General features: G+C 40.4%; 1 protein-coding gene and 1 long non-coding RNA gene across 2 annotated transcripts; one reads left to right on the forward strand and one right to left on the reverse strand.

The window, feature by feature from the left end:
• The first annotated feature begins 5,960 nt into the window (after window positions 1–5,960).
• On the forward strand, window positions 5,961–6,769 carry LOC149404206 (uncharacterized). The gene is made up of 3 exons (XR_016295587.1): window positions 5,961–6,284; window positions 6,370–6,594; window positions 6,692–6,769. It is a non-coding gene; the product is annotated as an uncharacterized LOC149404206 (long non-coding RNA).
• Window positions 6,770–17,073: 10,304 nt separating this feature from the next.
• LOC149404207 (Lung seven transmembrane receptor family protein) lies at window positions 17,074–18,932 on the reverse strand. Its single transcript, XM_089605054.1, has one exon. The coding sequence runs from the start codon at window positions 18,655–18,657 to the stop codon at window positions 17,323–17,325; it is 1,335 nt and encodes a 444-aa protein (XP_089461180.1). The 5' UTR covers window positions 18,658–18,932; the 3' UTR covers window positions 17,074–17,322.
• Window positions 18,933–19,229: the final 297 nt, after the last annotated feature.

The raw sequence follows: 19,229 nt of genomic DNA on the forward strand, positions 1-19,229 counted from the left end.
AGAGGTAAACAGGGGCACCCCCCCTGTTTCCCCTTTGTAGTTCACGTGTTCTCTACTCCTTTTTAGGTACTCTGACGAACTCGAGGGACATCCACGGCTAAGGGACGACTCGGGACACCGGGTCCGACACGCTCGAGTCAAGACGAGACCACTTGGTCCGGCCTTGGGTCTCACCGTCTTTGGCTCCTAAATAGTTGTCCGAAAAACTGCGACAACATTTTGGCGCTAGAAGGAGGGGACCACCGACCTTAGCACGCTCTCCCTTCCATTCCACACTTTCACCGCCCCTACGACTCTCGAGAGATGAGTCACCTACCCACTACCTCCGCGGGTACCCGAGCGACGAGCTCGAGGTACGGTCTCCGACTCCTCGCGCACCGTCTTGAAGGGCAACCTCGCGATAGCGAGAGCCAGCCCCAAGACCCGGTGAACGACCCCGAGGCCGAGCTCCGAGAGGACACGGCCCGGCGGCTCGCGGAGCTCCTTGACCGCCCCGGCGTTGACAGCTCCCTCATCGCCGGTCTCCTCGGCTACGACGTCGAGGATCGATCTGCTCAAGATTACTCCGACCCCGAATACGTGGAGGAGTCGAGGACCGACGAGGCCACCCCTATCCTCGCTCAAGCGCGACCCGAGAGGGCCAACGGTGCGTTGGCCGATCCTTTGTACCCGGCGCGACAACAGGCACGGTCACAGTCCCGGGGACTCGCCCCTTCGGTTTCAAGAGGTGGCCGGACACGGCCCCTCGCCGAGGAGAGAGCGACTCTGGTCGACGATGGAGCCGATAGCCGAAGCGCTCGCCGGACGACACGACCAAGGGCGACCTCGCCTCGTCGTGCGCCAAGCGTGGACCTTAGAGAGCGCTTGACGGCGCAGAGAAACTCCCGAGGGGAGGATCTCCGCCAAAGGCTAAATTCTCGAAGGGACGCGCTCCCCGCCGCAACTCTTGGCCGACCTCAGGCCAATGTCATGGACCAAGCGTCCAACGAACGCCAACCGGTGACTCCCGTGGCCCCGACGGTCGGCCCTGCTAACGGGCTTGACGTGGTCACAATGATTCAGAGCCTCCAGAATCAAATCATCGAGATGAGAGAGTCTGGGAGGCAAAGGCCGTACGGAGGGATCGAGGAATCATACTCTCCCTTCGCCGCACAGGTCCTCGCGCAGCCATGCGTGGGAAACTTTAAGTTACCGTCCATTCCCCCCTATGATGGACGTACGGACCCCCACTTCCACGTCCAACACTATGAGACGTGGATGACGATGCAAGGGCAGACGGACGCCACCCTCTGCCAAGCCTTCAGCCTGACCCTCACAGGGTCGGGCTTTGAGTGGTTCCAAAGTTTGAGGCCTGGAAGCATCCCGTCCTTCAGGGCCTTGCGAGAGGCTTTCCTCGCTCGCTTTGCCACGCTTGTGGCACAAAAGAAATCGAAGACCCACCTCCTCTCCATTCGACAGGGGAGAGATGAGACATTGAGACAATACCTCGCTCGCTTCACCGAGGAGTCTCACAAAGTCGAGGGCTTCGACGACAAGGACGCCATCACGGCGATCACCGAGGGAGTTCGCACGAGCGACTTCCTCAAGTCCATTGTCGGGCAAGTCCCGCGAGACATGGCGGAGCTGATGACGAGAGCCCGCACACATATGGGAATTGAGGACTATCTCGATGGCCGCGATGGCCGAAAGTCAGGAGGGCAAGGTAGTCGCCATCGTGAAGAACAGGACGAAGATCGCCCCGACCCTCAAAGCAAGAGGAGCAAGGGAGGCCGGGCCCCTAACGGTCGCCCCCTCTCCGGTCCAAGATCGTCGCACGTTGATAGCTTCCGAGCGTCATCAACATACACCCCTTTGAACACTCCGCAAGAGCGGATCCTAGCTCTACACCGTGACAAGCTAGGAAGTCCGGCTCCTCTAGCGAAGGATCCCGCGAAGAGGGATCGGAACAAGTTCTGTGAGTACCACCAGGATCACGGGCATCTGACGTCCGAGTGCTATCATCTTAGGCATCAGATCGAGGCCCTGATTCAAGACGGGAAATTAAAAGAGTATGTCCTGAGAACGGTCGGGACGACCACGGTGCACGAAGGCCGTCCACGGCAGGGAAGGAAGGGTCCGGCGACGGTGACTGTCATGGACCAGGCAGCGATTGAAGAACCGGAGAGCTCACAGCTGCATGTCGTGGGCTAGGCCCGTCCCCTTTTCTCATTATGTCATTTTATTTCAAGACAATCTCGAATTTCAATAAGGCCAATGGCCCAGGGATGTAATTTTTGACTATTTGTGCATGATAATTGTATCACATTTCGCCTCGAAGTCTCTATCTTGCTGCATTATAATTTCTAGTCTCCTCTATGAGTACACGAGAAACTCGGGGGGCTAATGGGAAACAATGCTCAACGAAGAACAATGCTCGACGAAACTAGAGTTCGCTCGCTCAACAAAAAAAAAAAAAAAAAAGAAACAAAGAAGACGCGCAAATCGATTATGCCTTCGTTGGCAAGTCGAGAAAAGTAAGACGCGCACGATACAACAAAGACGTGCAAATCGATTATGCCTTCGTTGGCGAGTCGAGAAAAGTAAGACGCGCACCACACAAAGAAGACGCGCAAATCGATTATGCCTTCGTTGGCAAATCGAGAAAACAAGACGCGCACAAAACAAAGAAGACGCGCAAATCGATTATGCCTTCGTTGGCAAGTCGAGAAAAGTAAGACGCGCACAATACAACAAAGACGTGCAAATCGATTATGCCTTCGTTGGCAGGTCGAGAACATAAGACGCGCACCATACAACAAAGACGCGCAAATCGATTATGCCTTCGTTGGCAAGTCGAGAAAAGTAAGACGCGCACAATACAACAAAGACGTGCAAATCGATTATGCCTTCGTTGGCAGGTCGAGAACATAAGACGCGCACCATACAACAAAGACGCGCAAATCGATTATGCCTTCGTTGGCAAGTCGAGAAAAGTAAGACGCGCACAATACAACAAAGACGTGCAAATCGATTATGCCTTCGTTGGCAAGTCGAGAAAAGTAAGACGCGCACCATACAACAAAGACGTGCAAATCGATTATGCCTTCGTTGGCAAGTCGAGAAAAGTAAGACGCGCACCATACAACAAAGACGTGCAAATCGATTATGCCTTCGTTGGCAAGTCGAGAACATAAGACGCGCACCATACAACAAATACGTGCAAATCGATTATGCCTTCGTTGGCAAGTCGAGAAAAGTAAGACGCGCACCACACAAAGAAGACGCGCAAATCGATTATGCCTTCGTTGGCAAATCGAGAAAACAAGACGCGCACAAAACAAAGAAGACGCGCAAATCGATTATGCCTTCGTTGTCAAGTCGAGAAAAGTAAGACGCGCACAATACAACAAAGACGTGCAAATCGATTGTGCCCTCATTGGCAAGTCAAGAAAACAAGACGCGCACAACACAATAAAGTCGTGCTAACCGATCACGCCCTCATTGGTAGATCGAGAAAATGAGCCACGCACGATCAACCCGAAACCAAAAGTCATCCCTCGCGACGCACAAAGGCCGTCCCTCGCGACGCGCGAAGGCCATTCCTCATGGCACGGACCCGAGAGCGTTCATCCCGCATCCGTATAAAGGCGTAGATTTTGAGTTTCCACTCGATCTACGCTCGACCGGAAACTCGGGGGGCTAATGTTGTTGGCCCGTCTAGGGCCAACGGGAACAAGGTCATCTCTTCGACCCACATGGCTGGTACGAGATCTTGGGCGGCGAAACCCTGACTCAACCAGGAGCCGGCCCAAACCAATGGCCAAGTCAAAACCCAGCCATGGGCCGAGTCAATGGCTCACCCAGCCATTGGCTGGGTCAAATGGCTCACTCGGCCATTGGACAGTTCACTCGGCCAATGGCCGAGTGAACCCCTCAGCCACCAAGACAGTTCACTCGGCCATTGGCCGAGTGAACCTTCCAGCAGATCACTCGGCCAATGGCCGAGTGAACCCCTCAGCCACCAAGGCAGTTCACTCGGCCATCGGCCGAGTGAACCTTCCAGCAGTTCACTCGGCCAATGGCCGAGTGAACCCCTCAGCCACCAAGGCAGTTCACTCGGCCATTGGCCAAGTGAACCTTCCAGCAGTTCACTCGGCCAATGGCCGAGTGAACCTCCCAGCTGCCTCAGCAGTTCACTCGGCCATTGGCCGAGTGAACCTTCCAGCAGTTCACTCGGCCAATGGCCGAGTGAACCTCAGCCGGCCCAAGACCTTCACTCGGCCAATGGCCGAGTGAACCTCACCACCATGTTCACTCGGCCATTGGCCGACCCAGTCTCCTCCAATGCCGACCCAAGCATTCTCACTCGGCCAAGGGGTCTTCAAACCACCCTTTGGCTGCCTATAAATACCAAGGCACCCCCCCTTGGTCCAGGTAATCCATTCTTGAGCACTGAAACGCTGCCGAACTCGTACCTCGCTCGTTTCCCTCAAGCTTTGGCCTCTAAACACCCCTAAAACCTCTATACTCCACCTCAATCACACTAATGTTGAGCGTCGGAGAGGTAAACAGGGGCACCCCCCCTGTTTCCCCTTTGTAGTTCACGTGTTCTCTACTCCTTTTTAGGTACTCTGACGAACTCGAGGGACATCCACGGCTAAGGGACGACTCGGGACACCGGGTCCGACACGCTCGAGTCAAGACGAGACCACTTGGTCCGGCCTTGGGTCTCACCGTCTTTGGCTCCTAAATAGTTGTCCGAAAAACTGCGACAACATAAAATATAAAAAATTAACAAAATTTTACTATTTAAGTGTGGGAGGGAAATTTCCCACTCACAAATTAGATTAAGTATTGGAAATTTTCATATTCCCACCAATATGAAAATAAAGTAAAAACAAGTAAGTATTGGAAATACACTAATATTCACACATACACAACTCTTTTACTATCTCCCTCAAATATTACTCGGAGACATACTTCAAAAAAAGTTCGATGCCTCTCTCTCTCCGTCGCTTAGATCTTCCCTTGTTCACCTTCGACCTCGATGCGTCTTTTTCTTCTTCGTTACAACTTCTATATTTGTTGCCTGTATTTGTTGCCCAATGTTTCTCTTGGTTAAAACATCTATATTTGTCACCCATTATTTTTTTTCGCCGACTCTCTCTCTCTCTCCCCCCCTTAAAAATCGTCACTCTAAATCCATGACCACCGCCAAATCCACGACCACCGCCAAATCCACGACTATCACTACCACTGCTCCACCACCGCGATGCGCTCCACCACAGCCATCAGACAACCACCACCGATATATTAACCCAAATTCACCAGACCACAACCACTGCTAAAACATAGAAATTCCAGCACCCCCAAATTCATCCGACCACTGCTAAACCCACCACGATGTGAAAAGCCCCAAATTTGGCGAAGAACTCCAACCACCCCAAAAACGAAGAACTCCGACCGCTCAGACCACGAATCCAGGTTCTCTATGTCTTTCTCTACTTATATGAATGTGTGTATGTTTGTTTTTCTATTCTAGTGAATACGCGTGTTTTTGTGCTAGTGAGTGTACTCAAGGGTGTGTATATTTCAGGTCCGTTTCAGAGCTCGACCCTGGTGAACGCCGCGCATGAGATCTCTCGGTAAGTTCCCTAACTCTTTCTCTAATATCTCTCTCTCTCTCTCTCTCTCTCTCTCTCTCTCTCTCAGTCGGGGTGAAATTGCTCGGCCTCACTAAAAACGTATTCAGGTTCTCTATATCTATCTCTCTACTTATTTGAATGGATGTCTGTGTGTTTTTCTGTGTTAGTGAATACGTGCCTGTGTGTTACCACGAACTTATGATGATTTTATATGTTTGTGTTTTAAAAAGAAATGCTTTGTGCAGGTGTTTTGATTTAATCTTGGTGTGTTATCATGACTTTGAGTCACATTTGGATGCTTCGTTCAGATTATTTGCTCGGTTTTGTGACGTGTTCTTAAAGGGTAATATTTGCATTAAGTGTTTATAGCCACAAAAGAAATGAAATATTTATTTTCATACCTCTGCTTGTTTATTTATTTATTTTTCTAGAGAATACATAAATGGATTTTTACTTGCCAATTGCCGCCGCAAGAAATCAGAGGCGGTGCTGGTCGCTGGAGCTTCACAGCCGATTCGTCAGCGCTGTAATTTTACAAGTTAAATGTAAAATACAAGTTGTGAGGATTGCTGTAATTTTCCACAGGTGCAACTCCAAAGCAGATTAGAGAATTGATGCAAGTCGACAGACTCACAAACGACGAAGTCAAGTCATTTGCAAGTAAGTCCAGTTTTTTCGTAGAAACCATATATAATTTTCAATAGTTTGGTGATATGTATAAAAACTGTTCGATGAAATGATGCAGAAATACAGGCTTTACACAAGAAGAGTCTTGTCCGGATCGGGTCAAAAATAGCTGTCATTTGTGTTCATGAACTCTTTGGCCATCTCCGCGACCGCACCAAGTTCATGGCATCTCCACATCCTAGAAGTCTCCTTGGGGAAGTCAATGACTTGCATTTACAGAGTTCGCTTTTATAATATCATGGGAATGAAGAGTTCTCTTATAGTTTTGTTATGCCAATGGCAGGTTCTAGTCATTGTTATACCTACGCTGATTTAGATTTGGATTGAAGCCCATGTTTACAAGCCTAATCTGATTGTTTTGGTTTTATAATTTTGAATAGCATTGACAACAACTTTTTGGGTGATGGTCCTCAAGACAAATCAGTGGGAACAACTTAATCTTCAAGTATGTAAAAGCTTAAATGGTAAATATTTGTTCTTTGTATTGTTGTTTAAGATTTTTTTTCCACTTATTATACCGTCTACACATATATAAAATAGTAACATCTTCTTCACAAGATTATAGTAATATATATGTCTTATTTTCTAATGAAGCATTGATAAAAATGTTAATATAGTTTGTGTATCATATTCAAGAATCAGCAAGTTTAACTGTTTATTTTTTATGGTTGGAAGACAATTATATTTTCTTCTTAATCGCTTAAGTGTTTATAGCCACAAAAGAAATGAAATATCAATTTTGATACCTCTGTTTGTTTGGGGATTTGAAGTAGCACTGATTTCTAAACTTGCTCTGCAATAGTTAATAATGGACTGATCTTAAGAAATCATGGGTCATGAGTACACCTTCAGTGCGATGATTTTTTGATCCACTGCCAATATTATTTCATATTAGGCCTGATTGTTTCAGTTTCATTACAAAAAATAAATATTTAACCCATTCCTTTAAATCACAAGTCCAAATGAGCTTAGTCAAGCTTGGTAGTGTTTTGAACTATTTTTCTGCTCTTGATTCTTTTCTTTCTTTCTTTGAACAGGTAAGGAAAGAGATGGAAACGGTAGACCAAAGCATAGCATAGCGGGTAAGTTGTAGAAGTTAGGCTTGCATATTTTTTAGGGAAAATATAGGGTGTTGATCTGATTATTTGAGCTTAGTGATATTGTTGAAGTAAAGCAAATAATTTCTTGCTAATATTCATCCATGTGGTTATCAGATCTGTTTCTATGCATTCATCAACACTCATTACGTGTTAGACTATAGAAGCAAGTTATCTTGTAATTAATAAAAAAAGTTATAATATTTGATAGTAGTCAGAATACAAGTGTGAACGAGTTTGTTGTGTTAAGTCTAATAACGGTTATTCATTTGGATTCTTAGTTTTATTTTTTTATCAGATTATAATGAATCAGCAAATTAAGCAAAAGAAGTAAAGGCACCCCATCTTGTACCATTTTTTAGAATAAGGCAATTGATCAACGTTTTTGGCAATCCCGAGAATAGTTTGTAAAATTTTAATCTATATATGCAATGGTCATAGAACATGAGTTCATTTTTGTACTGCGAATGAGATTATGTGTTTGTGTTAGTACTAAACTATAATTTATGAAGTTATTGAACATGAGCTCTTGGGTTTTGCTACGTGAGCTTGTACTGATTCAAATACTCATATTCAGATAATGTGCTAATGGATTCTGACTTGAACATTGCTACTTGAGCTTGATTCAATTGGTACATATTTTTTTATTTGTAAGTAATCAGAGGCTATTTCAGATGCAAACAAAAGCGATTGAGTTGGATCCTTCCAATTCAGAAACTTACTGAGAAATCGGTACATATTTTTTTTATTTGAGGCTATTTCCATGTCAAAGTTTATGAGAATTGAATTGGAATTTTGTGATGGGCCTGATGATTCCGATTAATGTTTGTCGCTTGATTTATGAATGAAGCTTATCAATGTCTATCCTTCTTTTCTTTAATAATTATGATGCGCATTGGATGATGTAGTCTACATTAGCAAGATGTGACTTTGAAGCACATCGGGGCAGCAATGCGGGGCAACAGTGAGGCTGTCCTAGTTCAGCAACGAAGCTAATTGATTTCAAGAGTGAGTCTATCCACAGTGGGTCTATGAAAAATTGTAAGTACTTAATATGGATTAAAGATTTGTATATAAGCCTTGATGTTATTATGACAAGATATTAATATTGATAACGCTAGTAACCATTCAGATGGTTGTGGTCAGATTCAAAACGATTAAATTCTGAGATAGGTATGGTAGTGTGTGTGTGTGTGTGTTTTTTTTTGTTTAGGTAGGTCTCTGTGTGTGTTATGTCAGGTAAGTCTGATTTCATCATGTTTGTGTGAAATATTAGTGTTAGGTTCAAAGCTAAACAATGTCTCAGGGTGTTAGAACATGGTGTGGCTTTTTCTTATGTCTCGGGTGTTTATGATTTTGTGTGATTTTGGTGTGTGTTTTTCCCTTGCCTGCAGGTTCAATGGGTTCACTATTTTAGGTATTGTGGTTTTGTAGCATTACAATGCCTGTACTAGTATGGATATGTGATGAATTTGGTACTTGGTATGATTGGTATGAATTTGGTACTCTTGTAGGACTATTCAGGATATATGGTTGGATGTAAATCTGGTACTTATGTGGATGTGTTTCTGGTACCATTTGGATGTGTTTTGATACAACATACATGTTTGTGTTTTGGTACAATATGCATGTTTGTGTTTTGGTACAAATATAGGTACAAATTATACAAATTAGAAGATTAAACCATTTTAATTCAATATATATTTTTATACAAAATATTGCATTCACATAAATTTTACTACAGAATTCAAATGTAGTTAAATAATGACGTTAAGTTCAACTCCAATTAAAAGAAAGTAGTCTAAGCTAAATCACATAAGAGACTACAAACGTAAACTAGAGTCTTAAGTGCGTAAACTGAAAACTACAATTTATAAATGTAGTCTTAAAGCTAAATATAAATATCTATCTTCTTCGACTACAACAATACGCAGTAGTCTAAGATAAAAACATGAACCACCTCAATTTTTCAACTACACCTAAAAGATGTAGTCTTCAACAAAAAAGACTGAAGTCATAGACAAAGAGATAAGACTCCAGTGCAATAGATGCCACAAAAACGCCGTAGTCAGTCCAACTCAATTAATTATAACTACCCTTTAAAGCTGTAGTGTTTATTGACTCAAAATTTGAAAAACTACATTATAAAAATGTAGTCTTCAACAGAAAAGACTGGAGTCATAGGCAAAGAGATAAGACTTCAGCGCAATAGATGCCACAAAAACGCCGTAGTCTATCTAATTGACTCAATTAAGACTACTTGTTAAAACTGTAGTGTTTTTATCTTATGTAATTGAGTTCTATATAACTACCGCATAACGTTGTAGTATTTATAGATGCCACTAGTAAGACTACATCTAAACAATGTAGTTATATATTTTAACTACAGTCTTATAAAACAGATACACTACGGCCAAACACTGGAGTCATAATCAAAGAGATAAGACTCCAGTGCAATAGATGACAGTCGGTAAACTGTAGTGGATTTAAAATGACTACAGCGTTCGGCAGTAGTTAGAGGCCAAATTTCTGGTAGTGTGAACTTCAACTCACTCGAACACTTGAAAGTTTGAGATTACACATATTTTTATTTTTCGGCTTGTCTACAAAGAGACCTCCCACTCAAAATTTCAAGAGCATATAGATTTTGAACATATGTGATATAGATATAGTTTTGAAAACTTATTTGATTTGGATGACAAAATATTTTCAAGTTTGAAAACGAAAACAGTTTTTCAAAATTCAAACTAGTTTTGTAAAAATTCAATTTCAATTAAACTTTCAAAAATCAAAACATTTTAATCTTACACATCATGTTTATAATCTTATGAAAAACATTTTTGCTCAAGAAATTTTTTTCATTAGAGTTCTATAACTCATGGTAGTGGGGCTGAAAATCCGGAATTCTAAAAAACTGGACTTTCGGAACAGCCGCGCACGTCGGAGTAAAATTTCCATAACTGACGGCTCCGATGTCCTTTTGACCTGAAACCGATGGCATTGGACAGAGGACAGACAGAGCTTTAATTTGATTCAAGAATCATTAAATTTAGATTTCTGAGCAGAGAGTTATACGACTTTTACTGCGGGTTTTACTCCAGCTCGAAGAAAAAGAAATAAATAAAGCTTGGTCTTTTTTAGGTGCGAAAACGAATCGAGTGTAACGGAACGTTTTAGGAGGTTGTTAAAGCTTTTATTTGTGTTTTATTAGGAACTTAATAACATGGCAAGTAAATAAACGAAACTAGTAAGACAAGAAAACTAGTCACAAAATTTACTCGAAAAATATCAAACCTTTAAAACACGTTTTTCAATATAAAAAATTAAAAACTTTTAGAACTGATTCTAATGTGTTTTAACAACATCCCAAACTCATAGAAAATCAACATGATTTTTAATTTAAAGGCAAGAGCAATAAATTAAAAAAAAACTAAGAAAACAATTCTAACTTGTCACAAAATTAGTAAACTTTCGAAAACGATTTTCAAGCTCATATTTTTAAATACATGTACATGCATATCTTTGACCATAGCTCTGATACCATTTGTTGGAATCGATCTAGGTTTTAAGAAAAAGTTTAACGCTTCGGTAAGCGCCGGAATTTTAAAAATTTTCTTTTTCAAGTAAAACAGTTTTTACTAACCTAGACAAAGTGCAAGCACATGTAAATAAAACTAATATGAGCATAATAAATTTACTAACCTCTTTAGAAGCTTGAACGTTGATGAGCATTCGGAAGGTTGAAAACGTGTGTCTCCCTCGCAGCACGTCTCTCTTCCTTTCTCGGCAACTCGAGCAACCCCGAAAGTTTCTATCACTAAATCACTCGAGAAAAAAGGAATTAGTGAGTGGGCACTTTTAAACACTACGACTTAAGAACGAGTCTTGAAGTCGCAGAGCTAAACTCTAGGTCAAATGAGGACCTAGGTGCCAAAACAATAAAACGAAATTGAATAGAGAGTGAGAGAGAGAGGATCGGCCAAGCTAGAGAGAGAAGCTCTCAAATCTCTAGAACTTGGGATGAATGAAATGTGTGGAATGAGGCTCCTATTTATAGGAGAGGTCTCACCTTCAATAAGGTAGTTTCCTCTTCTATAGAATATCACATATTCATGAGCAAATATTGCCCATTTCCCTCTTATTCCACACGGCCAAGGCAGCCTTCTAGAAGGCTTGGATTTGTTTCCTTTTTTGTTCCTTGCCTTGCCTTTTTATCACTTGGCCGAAATTCCTATTGCCATGCATAGGAAATTTGTTTCCTCTTTTTCTTTTGGCAAGTATTTTGATACATTTATGCACAAAATATTCTCTCTTTCTCTTGGGTAATAGGCGCCCAACATGTCTCTAAAAGGAGCTTCTAGAAGCTTCTTCATTTGTTCATGACAACATGACAAAAGGCCCATTAAGAATTTTCAATAAAATTCTTATGAAATGAAATTAATGCACAAGGCCCAATAAATCTAATTTTGGCCGAGTGATGTAAGTCATCAAATGACCATGTCAAAAAATTTATTGACATTCATTTAGTCCTATGTCTCAAAAGACAAAAATACCCTTTTGACTATTCCTACTAGATGTGATTCATGACAGTGACTTCATGGATCCAAATGAACAAAGCTTGAGCTAAATACTTGGACTCAAAATCTCTCAACTGACTCCACTAAAGAGTTGACACTGAAAATCTCTCGGTTCAAATGAATTTATTTTCTACTCAAGAATTCAACCTAATTGTAATGAGTGGATCCACAGAATATTATCAGTGTTTACCCTTCATGAATATCATCAGCTAGTCGGGATTTACAAAATTACCATTTTACCCTTCTAGTTGTTGTTTCCTCAACTCCTTTGTCGCTTGTGAATAAGTTAGAAACAATGTATTGACGAGGAGCTACCAAGTCACATTGTTTCATCCAAAAGAGTCAAGACTCAATTTGGACACTGGCCAGTTCATTTATTCACACTTCAAGGAACAAAGCATGAGGTGATATACATTGCATTTCAGCAATCTTGTACATGAATTCCATATCTATGAGAACTTCACAAAGTTACTCATGACATTCTCACAACTAAGTACTTCACCAATAGGCCTTGTTCGGAATCACATAGTGAGTCCGAACTCTGACTTTCTCAAATGAGAATACGTAAGGTGTGAAATGGCATGTCTCATTTCAGGATTAACGTAAGCACGATGCAATTCATACGTAGTGACTTCAAGACATAAGAGGTTAAATGGTTTGTTCTTATTCTCTAGAAGTGCACTGGTCAATTCAGTACCTTCGGAAGATACCTAGAAGAACTATAGAGTCTCCAACTCTCAATGCCTCATAACCAGACATCATAATAGATTATTCTAACAATCATACTGAGGTCAATAGTCCTTTGACCCTTAGATTGCGAATATATCGTTTTAAGCAAACTACGAAGAGTTTGTTCATACAAATCTACATTTGTCTCTTCGTAAGTTGTTTAGTTTGTTTATAGACTAAAGACTAATGTTTTATCATAAAGCTTCAAACAGACACGGAAGAATGAATGAACGTTTTAACTTTTTATTAATGAATAAGCAATTACAAGCAAGAGTCTTCATGAGACTTTATTACATCAAATGTACAATATAAGGATTACAACTCTTCTTGTGGACACCATTGACAGCAGCGAGTTCCTCTAGGGTGAGTGGAAAAGTGCGGTTCTGGCGCTCGATCCAAGGATCGGGATCGGCGGTGGTGGTGCTTCCAATTGGAATTGATGAACTAGCCATTGATCTTCAACGCTACCCCCTTCTTCTAGTGCAAAACTATTGACATAAAAAATTAGTACAACAAATGTCTCACGAAAAGAACTTGATTCCGAGAATGCAGTCCCGAGAACTCCGAGTGCCTATGCAATATTTATCTCCAAGTACAAACGAATCTAGCAAACGAACCAAGGATGCGAAGAGCTTTAGATTCAGAAAAAGAATCAGGGTCCTTGAGAACAATGGTACAATAATATATGAAGTTATTTTATATTTATTAATTTATATATCATCTTTATTTTGTTGAATACTTATGGTACTCAGCCATGTGCGGCTCCTATAAATAAAGAAGAAACACTGGTGTAAAATAATAATTATAGAAAATATTAAAACAACAGTGTTATTTCGCTTCTTTCCTTTTAAGCTTTTAGTCCTATCACGCAAAGGGAGCACAAATGTTCAACTTGTGATCATGGTAAGAAACCACAGAGATAAGAAATTGAGGAAATCCCTTCGAAGACAAGAAATGCGTACCGCAACAATTTGGAACGATGGATCCTAATGGGTTTTGCATGGAATTGACACCTTATATTTTACTCGATAAGTGAAATGAAATCTGCATTCTATATTTTACTCTAGAAAATGAGAGGTTGCGATTAGGGATGACAATTTCGTGTTCGTGTCGTAATCGTGTCGTGTTAATCGTGTTTGCATAAATAATTGCTAGAACCAAATCTGATCATTTATTAATCGTGTTTGATATCTAGATCCAAATCCGACCGTTTATTTTTTTACAGATCCATAACCGTTTAATAGTCATATTAAATGAGTATTTAACTGTGTTTTAACCGTGTTTAGACAGTCGGACTCAATTAATTGCGATGTAATTATAAAAAACATAATAGTCATAAGATTAGAATTGTTTTATTTCTTTTTGCACTAACTTCCGATACGTTGAGACTGAGTCACGCGGCTAACTAATAATTTTGTTTTTCCTTTATTCTTTTCTTATTTTTTCACACACAAAATTTGGCAAATTTAAAATAAATAGAGGTAATAAGTCATTTTACTATAATTGAAATCAAATAAAATTGAATACGATAAGTTATTATGAGCCTATAGTTATTGTGATAGTCAAATTTAAATTGTGATTGTTCGATATGAATTGAATTCAATTGAAATCAAATAAAATTGAATATGATACGTTATTATGAGACTATAGTTATTGTGATTGTGAATTGAAATCAAATAAATTGAATATGATACGTTATTGTGAGATGATAGTTATTGTTATTGTGAATTGAATTGAATTAAAATCAAATAAAATTAAATATGGTACGTTATTATGAGATGATAGTTATTGTGATTGTTAATTGTGAATTTTGATTGATCGATATGAATTGAATTGAAATAAAACAAAATTGAATATGATACGTTATTGCGAGATGATATTTATTGTGACTGTGAATTGAATTGAATTAAAATCAAATAAAATTGAATAGGATACTTTATTATGAGATGATAGTTATTGGGATTGTGAATTGAATTGAATTAAAATCAAATAAAATTGAATATAATACGTTATTATGAGATTACAGTTATTGTGATTGTGAATTGTAATGGTTCGATATGAATTGTATTGAATTGAAATAAAACAAAATTAAATATGATATGTTATTATGAGACTATAGTTATTGTGATTGTCAATTTTTAATTGTTATTTTTCAATATGAATTGAATTGAAATCCAATAAAACTAAATATGATACGTTATTATGAAATGATAGTTATTGTGATTGTGAATTGAAATTGTTCGATATAAATTGAATTGAATTGAAATAAAATAAAATTGAATATGATACATTATTATGAGATAATAGTTATTGTGATTGTCAATTTTAACTTGTGATTTTTCAATATGAATTGAAATTCAATAAAATTGAATATGATACATTATTATGAAACTATAGTTATTGTGATTGTGAATTGTGATTGTTCGATATGAATTGAATTAAAATTGAAATCAAATAAAATTGAACTATTATTTAATCGTGTTAGCGTGTTTGATCCAATTAAGGATTGACCCATTTGTTAATATCCAAACCCGCTTTAAATCGTGTCGTAACCGTTTCGTGTTTCGTGTCCGGACCAAATTGACACCCCTAATTGCGATCTTGAAAATGATATGTTCTCGAGCGCGGCTTTTTAGAAAGCTTGAAAATTTATGATTATTTTAAAAACTATGAAAGAATGTCATATCCCACAAAAATGCGAAGGTAGATTTTCGTGTACATTATTAAAGATTGTTTCATGATGCATGATGCACATTAAGCCAATGTCAATCAAGGTTATAATACACAAAGCCTCGACTCGAGTGCAAACGTACTCGACTCTAGGCTTCGCGGCGAGTGTTAGTGGGTATAAATTCAAGGACTTGTCACAATCAAAATCCTGTTTAATTCAGCATTTATTTCGCTGATTGACAAATGAATATTAAGCTCGACCTTTAGGTCGCCTAACCTCAGCAAGAAGCCTCGTGTTACCTACGAGTCAACTGATAGCGCTTGAAGATCATACTCTGAAGTTTAACCCTTAAACTTGTATGGTATCGTGTAAGATTCTGATTGGATCACTCAGTAATGGGAGTTATAGCAAGACGCTTGGGCTCCTCGAACCTAATATTTGACTTAAACTATTGATCTTCGATTCCTCGGTCAAATCAGCGACCTGTCGGGCAGGGCGATGGAGTTGGGTATTTATGACATCACAATCAGGCCACGAACAGCGAAGAAGGGGCAGGTCTTAGCATACTTCATGACAGAGTACATGGCATTGGGTATGGAGAAAGTGGGATGGGACAGATAGCATTAAACAACTGAGAAGGAGTTCAACCAGCCACCATGAAAGTCCTTTATTTCACTCCTGAAGTGTCCCAAGATAATTCAGTTTTTGATGAACTGGTTGAGCATAATATAATGTTTCTTAAGTGATAAATTTTAGTAAAAAGTACATAACAGCCTTTTAAATTAGTTCATAAAAAAAATATGTTAAGTTTCAAGCTTTTAAACAAACTAAATTGTAAAGTTTTTTTTAAGCATCATAGCCAAAAAAAAACTCTATAAAATATTGGCATACTAGGTAAACATGTATCCCCTATATGAATTGTAATGCAATAGTAAATATTTCATTTACACTTGATACTTCTAATTTTTTAACAGCCAAGGTGTTTCTCAAAATTATTAGTTTAAGTTGGTTACTCAAGTAGAACACATAAATATCAGCAGTTGATCAAACTTACAGTTAGGTTAAGATAACTAAAGGATAATTGTGATCGACAAAAATCTAGAACATCAAGGTATCATTTGAAAAAAACAACTAAATTTTTTTTTAAAAAAACCCTAACTAATTCTCGGACTGTGGAACAAATTAAAACAATAATTTTGAACCAAAATAAAAAAACCAGCTTTTTTGAAATTTCATCAAGGATGAGCTTGAATATGAATCCAAAACCCGATAAACAAAACCTTATTTAAAAAAAAAAACCCAAATGGATTAGGTGAATAGTTTGTTTTTTTTTTTTTTTAGTTTTTCTCCTTCAAGTGAGGCACGATTGTCTCTTTTAGCTCAAGCTTTCAGAGCTACGTAAACTATCTCAACAATATGACAATAGCCGTAAAAGTAGATTCATGTACGCATAAGTGGAGAATGATCTAAATCAAGGTCAACCCTAAAGCAACAAAGCTTATAATCACCAAATAACAAAGTCAGACTAAGAAAAGCATGGCGTCTATATACATTACGGGCACGATTGTTTCCATCATCATCAGTCAGTCACTCAGTCATACCTAAAATACTAGTGATGTACACGATCGGAGTGCATATGAGTCTGATATATGCTGTAATTTTACTTCCCTACCATCAAAATAAGCAAATGCAAACGCAAAAAGCATAGCTTTTTTTTTTGGTTCCCGTAAATGAATGTGGAATTATTTAGTATCAGTACTCTTACAAACACACTACGCAACTCGTAAAACAACAAAAGCATATAATAGTATCTAAATTTAAGGAAAAACATGTATACGAGACTGGCCTACTAACTCAAAGACTAAAAAAAAATACCCAACAACATGAAAGTGAAGCAGCAACGAAAAAAGCACAAAATGTTATATTTCGGTGATACCTCACAACTCGAACTCGTCGTCGAGCTTCAATGCCTCTGCCGCAGCTTCTTCTTCCTCGTCGTCGATCACAAAGTAAGGATTGTGGACTTCAGGCCTGAACTTGTAGCCGGTGAAGACGTAGAACGCGAGTGTGGCAAGCTCTGATGCGACAACGCTAGTCCAGAGGTACCGGTACGAGGTGATGGTCTCGAGGGCGAAGAACACGACTCTGGTGAAGTAAATGTAGGATATGACCACGATGTAGTACTGCCTGAACAGAGTCAGCTTCATCAGATTCACCGCGGCCTTCCCGTCGGTCTTGGCGGCGTCACGGAGGTTCTTGATCGACCAGACGATCGGAAACAGCACGGCACAGCAACACACCACGTCGACGAGGAGGAAAATCTGCTTCCACGTGAACCACTCTTGGCCGAACGGGCTGGTCTCATCGATCACGACCTGAGCAATGTTGGCGATGACTTGCAGCGGGATCACGACCATCAAAACCTTCTTCTCCTTGTCCTGCAAGTACGGCTTCAAGAACGACCAGCCGGTTCCGATCAAGACGATGAGAGTGAAGAGCGTTATTCCTTTCAAGAAGCTGAAGATGTAGAACAGCACGTCCCAGCCGTGGGCGCTTCCGGTCCGCTTGATGTACGACTTGTCCTCGGCTTCGCAGGCCAAGTTCACAGCCTTGAGAATCACCACCGCGAGCATGAAGAAATGGATTCGGAAAACGGTGAGTCGTTTCTTGTAGAGGATGAAGATCCAAATCCCGGCGAGAGAGAAGTAAATGAGCGAGAAGAGGAAGAAAACCCTAGGGAGGACGGTTTTACCGGCGGAGAGGTAATCACGTACGTTGCTCTTGCCATCGAGATTGTACATCACTGATCGGACGGCCATGGAGACCTTCAGGCCTGGAATGCAGTTCGCGAAGAGAAGCGTGTACTGATTCGCGTCGGTCTCCGAGTAGACCGTTCCAGTCGAAGCGCTGTTCGAGTTCGACGAGCCTTGTTTGATCGAAGCGAAGGTAAGGACTTTCTTGACGAGGTTTGACGCGAGAGCGCAGTCGATCTGGCGCTCCTCGATCTGCTGAACGACTTGGTTCCACGACTCTTGCGTGCAAAGGAAGAATCCGACATTGGAGAGGTCTGAATCGTGGCTTGAGAGTTTAATCGCCGTCGCGTTGAGCTCGAGGACGCCCTTGTGGGTGAATCCGAACTCGTCTAGTGGGATTATCGGCCGATCATCGTCCCGGATCTCAGTGGATCGGATTTCTGCGAGGGATCGAGAGAAGAGAGCGACCGCGAAGAAGAGGAAGAGGAAGAGGAATAGGAATCGAGCCGAAACCGCCATGAGACTTAGGGATTTTTTTTTTTTCTTTCTAATTCTTCTGCTCTCCGCGTGGAAATCTCAGATCTCTGTGCTGGGTATCGCGAATGAAATGTTAAAAACAAAAAAACAAAAACAAAACAAACAAACAAAAAGAAGAAGAAATTGGGTTTGTGGACTTTTTGGGGATTACAGATTTAATTGTCAATTGGGACTTAGGGGTATAGAGGTTCTAGAGCACCGACGCGATTTGAGAATTAGCTATTACTAATGAATTTACCGAAGTGAGGCTTCCTATTTCCCGGAACCCAGCTGGAAGGGGTACAATTGTAGTTTGATACGATGAGAGGACTTGCAAGTTGCAAGGCATGAAACTTAAGGTAATTGTTGTCCCTGTAAATAAATGAAACAATTACTTATGACTTCGGGCGATTCGATTCAAAATCGAATCAAGTGATCGCAATCGAGTCGAATTTGCGAAACTTGTAAGTCAGAATGTCGCTCTACTAGTTCAAAAATGTTTTTCGTTCGTTGTAAAAGTCTGAGAATAAAAAGAAAAGAAAATAAGATAAAAGAGCGCATAGGCAATGTCCTTA

The sequence above is a fragment of the Urtica dioica genome, chromosome 2, assembly GCF_054948205.1.
Source record: "Urtica dioica subsp. dioica isolate 48M chromosome 2, U.dioica_male_clone48M_v1_H2, whole genome shotgun sequence".
Classification (NCBI taxonomy): domain Eukaryota; kingdom Viridiplantae; phylum Streptophyta; class Magnoliopsida; order Rosales; family Urticaceae; genus Urtica; species Urtica dioica.

Bases quoted from the DNA above. Each gene is read 5' to 3' on its own strand.
- LOC149404207 (XM_089605054.1), bottom strand. From the start codon at position 18,657: ATGGCGGTTTCGGCTCGATTCCTATTCCTCTTCCTCTTCCTCTTCTTC.